This window comes from Corvus cornix, chromosome Z (genome assembly GCF_000738735.6).
Source record: "Corvus cornix cornix isolate S_Up_H32 chromosome Z, ASM73873v5, whole genome shotgun sequence".
NCBI lineage: Eukaryota > Metazoa > Chordata > Aves > Passeriformes > Corvidae > Corvus > Corvus cornix.
Window position 1 is genome coordinate 12,460,824 of NC_046357.1, and position 12,091 is coordinate 12,472,914.

At 36.9% G+C, this 12,091-nt stretch overlaps 1 protein-coding gene and 1 long non-coding RNA gene across 3 annotated transcripts in view; one reads left to right on the forward strand and one right to left on the reverse strand.

The window, feature by feature from the left end:
* SLC1A3 (solute carrier family 1 member 3) overlaps positions 1-12,091 on the reverse strand; it is a 61,874-nt gene that overhangs the window by 34,714 nt on the left and 15,069 nt on the right. The window contains exon 3 of the mRNA XM_010395169.4: positions 7,622-7,759. Within this exon, the coding sequence (XP_010393471.1) occupies positions 7,622-7,759 (138 nt within the window). The remainder of the gene's footprint in view (positions 1-7,621; positions 7,760-12,091) is intronic.
* The window catches only part of LOC104686610, a 121,875-nt gene that overhangs the window by 24,499 nt on the left and 85,285 nt on the right, over positions 1-12,091 (forward strand). For both annotated transcript variants that reach the window (XR_002044583.2, XR_002044582.2), the window contains exons 3-5: positions 2,110-2,183; positions 2,830-2,893; positions 4,200-4,287. This is a non-coding gene — a long non-coding RNA (uncharacterized LOC104686610). The remainder of the gene's footprint in view (positions 1-2,109; positions 2,184-2,829; positions 2,894-4,199; positions 4,288-12,091) is intronic.

The following is a 12,091-nucleotide window of genomic DNA, read 5'->3' on the forward strand; positions in this document are numbered from 1 at the left end:
TCACCTTTGAGTGCCTATACAAATAATTATTTTTGAAAGTTATATGCCAGACCTTTTTTTTACACAGAAATACAGGTACTGAAGGGAAGGTCTTTATAATAGTTATGTTACTGTTTTGTGTTTGTATATTTTTAGCTGCCGTTGGCCTGAATCTACCATAAAGATTCTAGTCTGAGGTGAATTGTTTCTGAACATGGATCAATATTTGTAATGTTTCTTCAATTGGCCAAACCCAACAGGTTATTCTGTTTACAAGATAACTGGATCCCTACTAACTTAGCAATTTATATGCCCACATTTTAAGAGGGTCTCTATTTTGGACACACACAAATATAGCATGAGTTTTCCTTTATTTGGGTGAAAAAGTAGGTGGATGTTCAAATTAAATAACTGTGTCATCCAGTTATGTAAATTGCATATGCAAATACCTACATGAATGCATGAACTCATGTGTGCATGAAATGTACAAGTGCATAAAATTAAAGCTGCTGTGCGATTCAGCTTTTACAATGTCGACATGCTTATAAAGCTTTGGGTGGGAGAAGGGAGAGGGAAGAGTTGCCTAAAAAGAAGGTAAGTTACTTTTAAAATAATATTTTATTTATTAAAAGAAAGTCATAAATGAAAAAATAATACACTCCTGGGATGTCCATGGATTGGTTACTCATAGAGGCTTAATACTACTCATAGAGGCTTAATACTACTCATAGAGGCTTAATCTACAGGATTCCTCTGCAGAGAGATCCTAATACAAGCACATAGACAGCTCAAATGCACTGACAATCTAGGGAGTGCTTTGTTCAGAGAGAATTTGTTAATTCTTTCCCCTATAACTGGAGTCAGCTGAGATCAGTGTAAAACTTTTTATTGACTTGGTGACTATTTATTATTCTGACTTCTAAAATTCTTTCTTTAGACCTTGCCAAAATCAGAATTTTGGGAAAATCAGAAAATATGCCAATTTTTAGAATTTGGAAAATGGATTCATTGCTCTGGTTCAGCTAAACTGACCAAACAACTGCTTAACTGCTTGGATTTTGTGTATGAACTGTATGAACTGAATCAGGAACACTGTGTTTCTTAAACTTTTCTTAAACATAGCAGCGTAAGACTGAATTTTATTAATGCTTTCACCTTCCAGCTTAACTGTAAGTAGTAAGAGGTTTCAGAGGCACTGGTTATCTGTCTGTTCTGGCAGAATGGATTAAAGGGAATTACTGCTAGGTCTCTCCTTTTCTTTTTTTCCTGAGATAACGATAACTGGCTCCACAGGTCTGTTCTGCCTGAATGAGAGACTTTCCATCTGTTGAAATTACCATAAATATTGTAGCTGATAGGAGACAGCACCTGGGACCTTGTAGTAGGTGACAGCCTTTTTTCCACAGTACACTTCTCAGCCAGTAGACAGGAGAACACAGGAGCTACTTAGAAGCTTCAAGCACTACTGATTCACAAACCTAGACACATGTTGGTTTCACAGCCTCTTTTTTGAAGAGGTAATGCACAAGTCTCTTTATGCCAGACACCTCTGTTGTGCTCTGATGTGAGGGGTTAAGAGAGTAAAAGAGAAATTCTGGCTCTTTATGTTTACTGCTACTAATTTAATATGTTAATAAAGGAGATTGCCATTGCCAAAATGAAAAAAACTACTAGAGGATAGGGGTTTGATATGATTGATAGCATTTGCATCTAGTTACACTTGATGGATTGTTTACTGTCTCATTTCAATGTTAGAAAGGCAAATACAAAACTTAATTTCTTAACTGTAATAACATTAGACTGTTTTCTAGAATTATGTCTTTACAGAAGGCAGTGTACATCTGCTATCTGGATGTGGGAGGCTGAGCCATTGTATCACAGTCCCCTGTCATACAACCTAGTTTAAATCCTAAATATATATAACTAAAATAGCTATATGCATCTGCTGAGTTTTCCATCACATGTAGTCATATTCTTTTCTGCCTAGTAGCTATAAAAAAACCCCAAACAACACTTCACCAGCACTACATCTGAAGGAAGAAAAAAAGCAGAGATACAAAAGGAAAACATGATTTGCCTAAGGTTACACAACATCTCACAACACTGACTTTCCACATTTTGCATCCACAGGTAGCACTGGGAAAAAACTGCCTTTCTGCAATTGAATATGTTAATGTCCAGATGCTGCATTTTTCCTGACTTAGGTAAGGGAGTGACCTGGAGAATACCTCAAGTTCAGTTGTTTGAACATTACAGTTGTTTCATTGTAGGCAATTTTAAGCAACTGCAGCTACAACTTGTCTGTTAGTTGTGAACCCTGAGAGTGCTTTGTTATATTACTTGAGTGACTTTGCGTGCCTTTATTTTATCTCATTGAGGGGATAGCCTTTATTCCTTACTGAATGCTTTTAGCAAGCACCGTTCATTGCATTCCTTCGATAGCTGAAATCAAAAGCATCGTATGCACATCTGAGGCTAGTTAGGAAGCATCCATTCATGGAAATTCCCGCTTTCTGCTCTTTGTCAATACTTTCTATAGTTTTTGTGGCAGTAACTACTATGAACATTTTGATAAAGTTTCGGGGCAAAACCTTATGTCTCTGAGTCTGCCCCAAGCAAAATCACTTGTGTCTCCTGCAGTACTCAGTGTTGTCAACAGTTATTGAAACCCCATAGAGGCAGGGAAGCTTCTGTGTCTTCCAGAACCCATTAGCAAAAGTTACGTTATTATTTGAATTAGAAAGAGGAGTGAATATAAACAAAGACATTATGCAATCTGCATGTTAAAATGCTCTTCCTCTTTGAAGTAAATCTTCTCTGCTCATCCTTTTACACTGTTTTTCCATACAGCCTTCTTTTTTTGGAAGGAGACTCACCATCTGTGTTTGTACAGAATCTTGCACACAAAATCCTGGTAAGTGGTTAAGACTCATTTGCACCACGTTAGTGTTACTCCCATCAACAGTTTGGACAAGCGGTATTGTCTAGTGCACAGTGTGTTGTATTGGTATTCACAAATGGAATCTTTGCTTGATTCTATAATTGCTGTGTAATCCTTGGTGAGCCAGCAGACCTCAGTTTCACTGTTTCTATACTCCTATTCTCCTTCACTATCTGGATGTGTGTTACTAAATAAACTGTAGACTTAATGTCTCTGCAATGTGCAGGAAAAATTAGTGTCAGGCCTTGAATGGGCTTTTAATGCTTTGTTACAATTTACCAGACAAAGATATTTGAAAGAATAGCACAGAATTTAATCCCTGTTCACTTGCATTTAAAAATAGTGGTCTCTGTAAAAACTAAATTCCAAGCTCTCACAATTTTGTGGAAGGAAAAGCAACCTGTCTGTTAAACTGAACTGTGACTAGAATTGTGAAAATATTTGCACATAACCCTTATAAAATTTCTCTAGCTTTAATATTTCTCATAAATGTTATGTTCAAACTGTGCTCTTTATAAAGACTGGCTGTGAATCTTTCTTGTGGAAGGGATTTCAGGAAATAAATGTTTTTGTTAGGAAAAGATACTTCATTGTGACAACATTATATTCAGTGAATACCTGAAACTCACAGAAAAAAAATTGTGGGCTAGTTTTAAGGACTGGAATTTCAATTTCATTATCATCTTGCTATAACAGCTCAAAAAATACTAATGCATAGTACTCTTATTGCTGATGCAATTTTCTCCAGCTTTGCCAATTTCATGATGAGTTGAATTGTTATCATATGCATACATATTTATTTTATATACCTTTTAGGGACAATGTGTGTTTTAAAATAACTGTGTCAATTTTAATGTCAGATGCTTCAAGCTGTAAAGAAATGAGAAAGCATAAAATATTTTTTCTTGTATAACTGCTGCAAATTCAAAACAGAGCAAAATTTTCAGTCCTCTGTTTGTATAAGAATTCATATTTAAATTAATATTAAAGACTTGGCAATAATACAATCCAAATGGGAATTTAATCTATTTATTTGGTTATTTATATTGCCTCTCATACACCATGTTTTAATTTTGCTTTTGACTTTATATGAGATCCCAATTGGGAATGCTGACTTAGGAGTTCTCTCATTTTAAAGACTGTAGACAATAAAGCCCAACAGCTGAATTTATGTCTAGACCACAAAAATAAATAATAGACATGCATATAATCATATTTTCCTATAAACATTAAAAGATAGTGAATGGTATGCAAGTAACCTCCATTTTCTCCCAAGTAGATGTTAGTACATGCCTGGTAACACACACATCAGAAGATAGAATCTCATGGAGAAAGCTGCATACCTGCTTGAACCGTGTGCAATGATGGTAAGTCATAAGGCAAAGGTGACTAAAAGCCTCTGAATGATCCTACATTGCTTCTTTCATTAAATACAAAAACAAGGGGTAAAGAAATATTACTAGGTTGACTTCACCTTGGATAGTTTATTTTCCTGAGGTCTGTGAATAACCATCAGAACTGTTCACCTGTATAGCAGAAGTCTTCATTTTCACAATTTATCTTTTATTAATATAATAGTCCATTAACTATTAGTTTGATTTTATTCTTATTTCTTTGACATTCACAAAATTCGCAAGGGAATGTAACCATCCCCAGCCTATTTCTAATACCACAGAGACCATAGGTTATGGTTTTGCCACAGTTACATCCATCACTCTTGCATAAATACAAAAGGAAACCCAGAATATCATGTCTAGGAGACACAGCAAAGTATTATTCAAATAATTGACAATTGGAAGAAGCAAGTATGTTATCAGCATGAAGACCTGGAGGAGTCACTTCTAAATTAGTTAAGAGGCATCCACTATGCTTTGCCAAACAAAATACAGGAAATAAGGGATTTGGCTTAAGGATACTGAATGGTCTTAAGACTGACTTGAGAAGTATTAGACTTTTATCCAATTAATTATATAATGTGTAAAAAAAGAATCCAACCATACATCAAATGGCACAGTAGTACACCTATATAGGTTATATTTAATTATTATTTAGATATTCAGTAATGCCTGTATGTTCATTTGTGTATGAGAGTTCTGCAGCAAAAACGTAAAAACATCCCTTTTAAAAAACAGTTTGTATGCTAAATGAGGTATTGTTCAGGGTAGAAAACAGGTTTTTTTCCACAGTTTTTAGAATAAACTTGGAAAAGTATTTTATTCCCATGAAAAAGGGCATAGTCTTGCTGTACTGAATGATTTTAAAAAAGAAATTATATCTGCTATTAGTGAATTGCATTGAGTTTTCTTTGATTGTTCCCTACCCAACTCAAGAAGTTTAAAATGTTGTTATTCACCTTGAAAATTACTGTCTCTACTTCAAAGGGAAACTCTAAGTATAATCCATTTAATATTACAAGGCACTTGTATGATAATAGGACAAATCTTACCGATGGATAAGATTTCTCTTTGCCAAATGCCTGTCTATAATAAAGGAATTGATTGTTACGGAAAAAAAGGCTTAAAAAAGGATAAAGGGTTTTAAAGGGAAAGAAAAAACACATCAAAAAGAGGGGTATTGTTTGAATCCAGAGAATGAAGATTCTTTTCAGAATAGGATTACTTGGAAACTTTTTTTTCTGATGTTTCACAAAATCTCTACTGAGACCTGGTGACACAGCAAATGAACTTGTTTTATCAAAAGTCCAGCTCCTTGTGATGCTTGTGAGTCTCTAAGGTAATTTCCTGATCTTTACCTGTGTTTCTACTTAGATTGTTAAAAATCATTCAAATCCTCGTATAGGGTGATCTACCTAGTTTCCTAATTTACCTTGAGCTCTCTGAGAGAACCAGTATGATTGCAGAGTTATAAGGAATTGAGAATTCAACAGTTAAATTCTCCTGCAAGAATTCATCCTGCAAAATTGAGCAGCAGTGCCAGTCTCAGTTGGCATCGAAAAAGGGTAAAAGTCTCTCCTTTGCTACTTTTAATGGTTCTTCTATCAGTGTCCCGCCAACCCAGGGAGTTCTACAGGTGAAAGGGACAAGAAGATGGGAGAAAGTATGACATGTAACAGAATTATGCCCTGGTTGGGAATAAAACCTGCCATCATTTCCCCTACAAAACTTACAAATCACTCCCTAGTTTCAGGGTTCATTTAATTTTCAGTATCCATATAATGTGTGTGTACAGAAACAAACTTCACTTTTTCTTTGGAATATGAGAAGGCAAACAGTTTTGTTACTGTGAATACCCTAGTTTCCTGCTGTTGCATTAACACCTTATACTCATACACACACTTTTGGTTTCTGTGAAGATATGAGTCTGTGCTCATTTGCATTTTTAAGAGATCTTAATATTAACATATTTGACAATCAATTAAATAGAAAACAACTTATAGTCTCTGGATCCTCTGTCAATCAAGGTAGTGTATTTGCTGTTTTAGATCCTAGGACTGCACGGTGGGTGATTTTGATTAAGTTCTCCAAGCTGATTTGTTGATAGACTAAAATCCATGCCTTCTTTTCTTCAGGTAATTGATAAAATAAATACATCACAGATACATCCTGAACATTCATAACAAATCTGAGAGGTCTTCCATGAACCTTGGGTGGAATGCCAAGGCATATATGATCATAAGAAATTAAATATATCACTAGTTAGAGGAACAACTTGGTAAAGAGTGCTCAAAGCTTAATAGAGTTGCTGACCAGAAGATAACGAAACAGAACTGATGGAATTAAGTTTCTTCCAAACTTTCCATTCTATCCCATCTATCACCAATAGACATGGACTCATTGGAGTGGGTCCAGAGGAAGTCGTGAAAATGATCAGAGGGCTGAAGTACCTCTCTCATGAGGACAGGCTGAGAGCATTGGGGTTGCTCAGCCTGGAAGAGAAGGTTCCAGGGAGACCTTAGAACACCTTCCAGTACCTGAAGGGCCTATAAGAGGGCTTGTAGTGATAGAAGAGGAGATGGCTTAAACTAAAAGAAGGTGGGTTTAGATTAGATCTCAGGAATAAAATCTTTACTAAGTGTGATGGGGCACTGGCAGAGGTTGCCCAGAGAAGCTGCGCATGCCCCATCCCTGGCAGTGTTCAAGAACAGGTTGGATGTGGCTCTGAGCAATCTGGTCTACTGGAAGGTGTCCCTGCCCGTGGCAGGACGGTTGGAACCAGATGCCCTTTAAGGCCCCTTCCAACCCAAGCCATTCTATGATAGGATTCCATTTTTTCTAATCTGTTGCTGGAACACGAGGAGGCAGACAGATGTTTTACATATCTGTGGTTACAGGCATGTGTTATTGCCCACAATAAACAGTTTCAACTTTCTTGGGTTTTGGCAGTGTGTTTTTGAGATATGTTATCTTTGATAACAATAGGACATTGCGGAGGAAATATCTGTTCAGAAAGTAAGGGAAGAGAGTGGAGTACAGAGTCAGTTTCATAGCAGCCACATATAGTAACTTGTACAGTTAGTCTGTCTTGGAATTCAGAAAAACATCTTTCAGTTTCTCTGTGTATTAATTCAAATGTCTTATTACATTGTCTCTAAACCAGCAATAGCAATGCAGTGTCCTTCTGCAGGTAATAGCACTTATAGGATATAGAATGGTTACTTTTTAGATTTTGGTGTGTGCATCTTTATAAAATTATTTAAAAGAAGAGAAAAATATGGGTGTGTTTTGTTTTGTTTTTGTTTACCTGTGACTAAACTGGAGACAATTAGTGGCAGGACCAGCATCTGCAGCATTCTCATGAGTAGTTCTCCTGGAAACGAAAAGTACTTCACTTCCCGATAGCTCATCTTATATGATCGAAGAGAAAATCCCAGGATTACACCTGAAGGGAGGAAAAAGATATCATTACTCGGTCTTTTAAAGTAGTAGTAACATCTGAACATGACCATCTGTAGAGTACTTACTTGACATATCTAATTGTAACAGTTTTTACTACACTGATTTACTTTCTCCAGTATCATCTACTACTATGAGTAGTCCTAATGAAAACTTGAAATTATTGTCATGGTTTCGGAACAGTGTTCCCAATTTAGTGCTCCCAGTGAAACACTGCAAACCATGGGTAGCTTGCTCAGTTCCCTGCTCCCTCCCCTGTGGTGGGATAGAGAGGAGAACTGGAGGCACAACATGTAGACATCATGCCTTGAGATAAGAACAATTACTAGAGACAGCAATGAAATAAGAAAAAGAACAGTAATAATTTTAATAACAAAGTGTACAAGAGGCGAACGATTCACACACAAGTGCTCACCATGCAGAAATCCCCAACGTGCTCCAAGACCCGGAAGGGGCCCCTTCCCCTCGCCCCAAAAATGATGTTGGGTGGTATAGAATAACGTCTGGGTCCTAGCCAAGACCCCTCCTGGCTACTGCAAAAACTAACCCTCTCCTGGCCAGAATCAGAACAGTTATTCAGAAGGATTTTTGTGCTGCTATTTTTTAAAATCAGGATTACTGTCAAAGGTATATATCTTGAGTGCTAATGAAAAGGAAACAATCCCAGCTACTGTGGCCAAGTGTCTTGAATTCTGGGATTTTGACTGTAGTCATATACACAATGCATACACATACTAACTAGCAGTCTTCAGAAGTCTTGTCCGTGCCTGTTTACTCTGTGGGGCCTGGTCCTGCAGATGTGCTTCAGATTGAAAGGGATAACCAGGACAGACATATTTGAGAATCCCTTTGTGGTTTGGTCTTTTTGTAGTCAAAAAGAAGTGGGAGGTAAGCAGCTCCGCACACGCTTACCTTCAGGAATACTGATACTTGCAAAGAAGAAGATGATCAGCATTGGAAGGCCTTACTGGATAATTAAGTGGTGGGTTTCAATGCCTGAGGGACAGGAGCAAGGGAATGCCTGGATCCATTTATCTTGCGGGGAACAGATAAATGATGCTTGAAATACATTTACAAATGGAAGCCTTAGATGGGCTGACGTGTGGCAGCCTAAATTTCCCAGCTACAACTTTGAAGATTTTGCCCTGTACTTGCCACCAGCAGCTTTGTTTGCATATTTATTTAGTTACTTGGTCAGCTGGCATGACTAGTTGCAATTTGCAATTGTTAAATGGCTTGGCGCCTGTCTGATGTAGGTCTTCTATACCCAGCCAAATAACTCATGGCTTTATCTGGAACACATTAACCATACAGATGGTGAAACGCAACTATCTCTCCGTTCATGACTCCATGGTCTTCCCAGCTGTCTAGGACTGGCATTTTGGTTAACTGTGACTGTGTAGAAAGCTGGATCAGAATTTATTTTACTGGGTCAATTTTTAGCCAGGTCAATTCCTTGAGGCAACTATTTTGTATGGCTACACAGGTATTGGTATTTCACTGATAGAAATGCACTTTGGCGAAGACTGGGATTGCCCTTTTTGAAAGATAGGCAGACTCAGATTTCCTAAAATGTTTTATGAAACTGCTCCTCAGTAATAGGCAGCAGAGCATTCTAGCTCAATTCTAGATCTTGTTAGAACTTTAGTACATCCTGAAAGAGCTGTAACATTCAACAGTTTTGACAACTCTAGTTCCAATTCTTAATCACTTTGTGGTTTTGCTTTAATTTAAAGATTTTTTGATTGGTAGTTCCGTAGAGTGGATAATGTCTTCATGTCAAATTTTGCTAGCTAAAATATGCTGTCATGCCTCCTACACTAGATTATTGACATATGCTGGTGAAAGAAAACAGCTGTGACTCTCAATTCAGTGACCTCTGCTTGTCTTATCATGATTTAGGGACTTCAGCAGGTTGGTTAAGCTAGAGGAGTTGAGAAATATCTTGCACAGAACAGAAAATAGAACAGTATTACAGGACAGGGAGAAAAGTGATTAAAATGCAAATGGCACCAAGCATAGAGTTCACATTATGGAAGAGAGTGGCAGGACTGGAAGGCATTTAGTTTAGTCTCATTTATGTTCAGGTAGCTAAAGTGCATTTTGCATAAGTTGTTATTTTTTAGGTAAAATTACATCATAAAATGCGTAGAAGAAGGGCATCTGAATTACTCTTGTTTAAGAGACCTGCCTAAGAGTTTCTCTTCTTTTCAACAAAGTTTTAAGTTCTGCTGCTGAGATACTCATTATTTTCTTTTTGTATGAGAAACACATTTCTCAGATATAAAGAATCCATCTGGATCTTTTGTTTCTGCACTTAATGAGCACTACATTTTGACAACTGGGTAACAAGCAAATAGAGCTAGACCGGTTTCTTACTTAGGCCACAGTCCTGCAATTAGTTCCACATGAATTAATCCCTGCACTAGTACAAAGCCTCACTGGGGTTGGTAAGGGTTTCTGAGGCTGCTATAAGAACTAGTCCTTATGCTATGCTATAGGGGCTTGATTATCTGTTCCACTGCCATCCAAGCAGTACATCCAAGTGACCTAAGTTGGCTGTTTGAATGAATATTATTGGTAGTGAGAGTGAGTTTTTGAAGTGCCATGTAAACCTGTTGAGCCAAAAATTATTGGTTATCCTAACATGCTCTATGCATAATTACAGGGTTGCCCAGCACTGCAGTTTACAGAAGGAATTTCTGCAATGTGAAAAAAATGTGCCCTGGTAGTGCATTATGTTGAAATGGGTCAACACACAACAGCTACTAATTCTTCAGCCTCAATCTTAGCACTGCTATTGATTTGTATGCAGTCATGTCCGAGACATGAGAACTTTTCTCTGACTCAGTTTACCTGCTTGAAATATAGACACAGTAGCAGTTGTTTCACAGATATTTCTGAAAATTGATTGTATTCACACAGTCGTCTTAGTAGCTCAAGAAGAAATTTAAGCAAATTATTTCCTTTTTGTAGCGTTTGATAATCAATGCAGAGCAGCATGATTTTACCAGTCCCTCTCGATCTTAGAATAAATTAAGATTGAACTTCATTTTCTGTTCCGAGTTTGAATAACTAGATAGTGGGTATAATATCCCATCTGATAAAGTTGAATTAACAAAATTCTTGAAACAGTAAAGTTAAATTTGGCAAGGTAGCTTTGTCTTCTTTGAATTAGCTTCTTGGAACCAACATTCACAGGCTTGAAATAGTGAGATAGCAGCATATAATGATGATTTAAAAATAGGAGCAATGACAAAGCATCAAAATAAAGTCCTGAACCAAGGCCTTGCGGGAGGCACTAAACCTTTGGGAGGTGTGCAGTATTCCATCAACTATCTGCTTTGTGTGTGGCAGGAGTTTTAGTGCTTAGTACCGTTCATGACCAAGACTGGGAAGGCTAAATATTGGAAGCGGTTTTTCTCAGTAAAAGTTTCAAGTTTCAGGTTAATTCTGAAAATTGTAATGAGACAAAGCCTTGTGTGAAACAAGCTCTCACAACCTGTTGTGCAGGTTTCTGTCTACCCTTTGTAACAGAAAAAATCAGCTAATCAACACTATCAGAGCCTGACTTCTCAAATGGTTAATAGTGTACCATTTTTGCACTGCAGGAAAGAGTAGATTTATCAACAGAATTTAGGCTTTTTCTGGACAAAAATTAGTAGTGCCTGTTTAACTTAACAAGCTGAATTCTATACGTATGTACAGTGTATAACAGAAACATTGTTAAATAATGTACACAGTTCATAATGAAAAAGCAAATCAGTTTAGAGTTATAAATGGGTTTTTGAGCTATTCTTGTCAGTGATACAGTTAAGTTTATGGAAAAATTTATTTGTAGATAATCCTGATGACAATCAGAACAATCTAACAAGATAAACCATTTTATTGCATTGATTTTATACCAGTGTAGATGTTCAAAATAAAATTCAATATGTATGACTACAGTGAAGAGAGTATTTAAAACTTGCAAGGAGCAGAAGGTGAAAATAATTCTGGCAGTTAGGGTAATGGCATGGAAATTGCAAAATTGTAGGTATGTTTTGGAATTCCTTATTCCAAAAATAGGAACACACTGATGAATGGCCTACAGTCTTCAGTTCTAGATGCTGGGTACCAGAAAGGAAAAAATAAAGCCTTCGTGTCAGGCTTTAAAAACTATGGATATACTTGTATGTCTAAGAAACACACAACCTTCCATGAAAAATGTCTTAAACGGATTAACATCAAAGTGTGATGAAGTAAGCAATAAAATCAGGGTCTGAAGTAGCAAGACAAAAATTGTTCTGTAATATTTTTTGGAACAGATATGTTATGG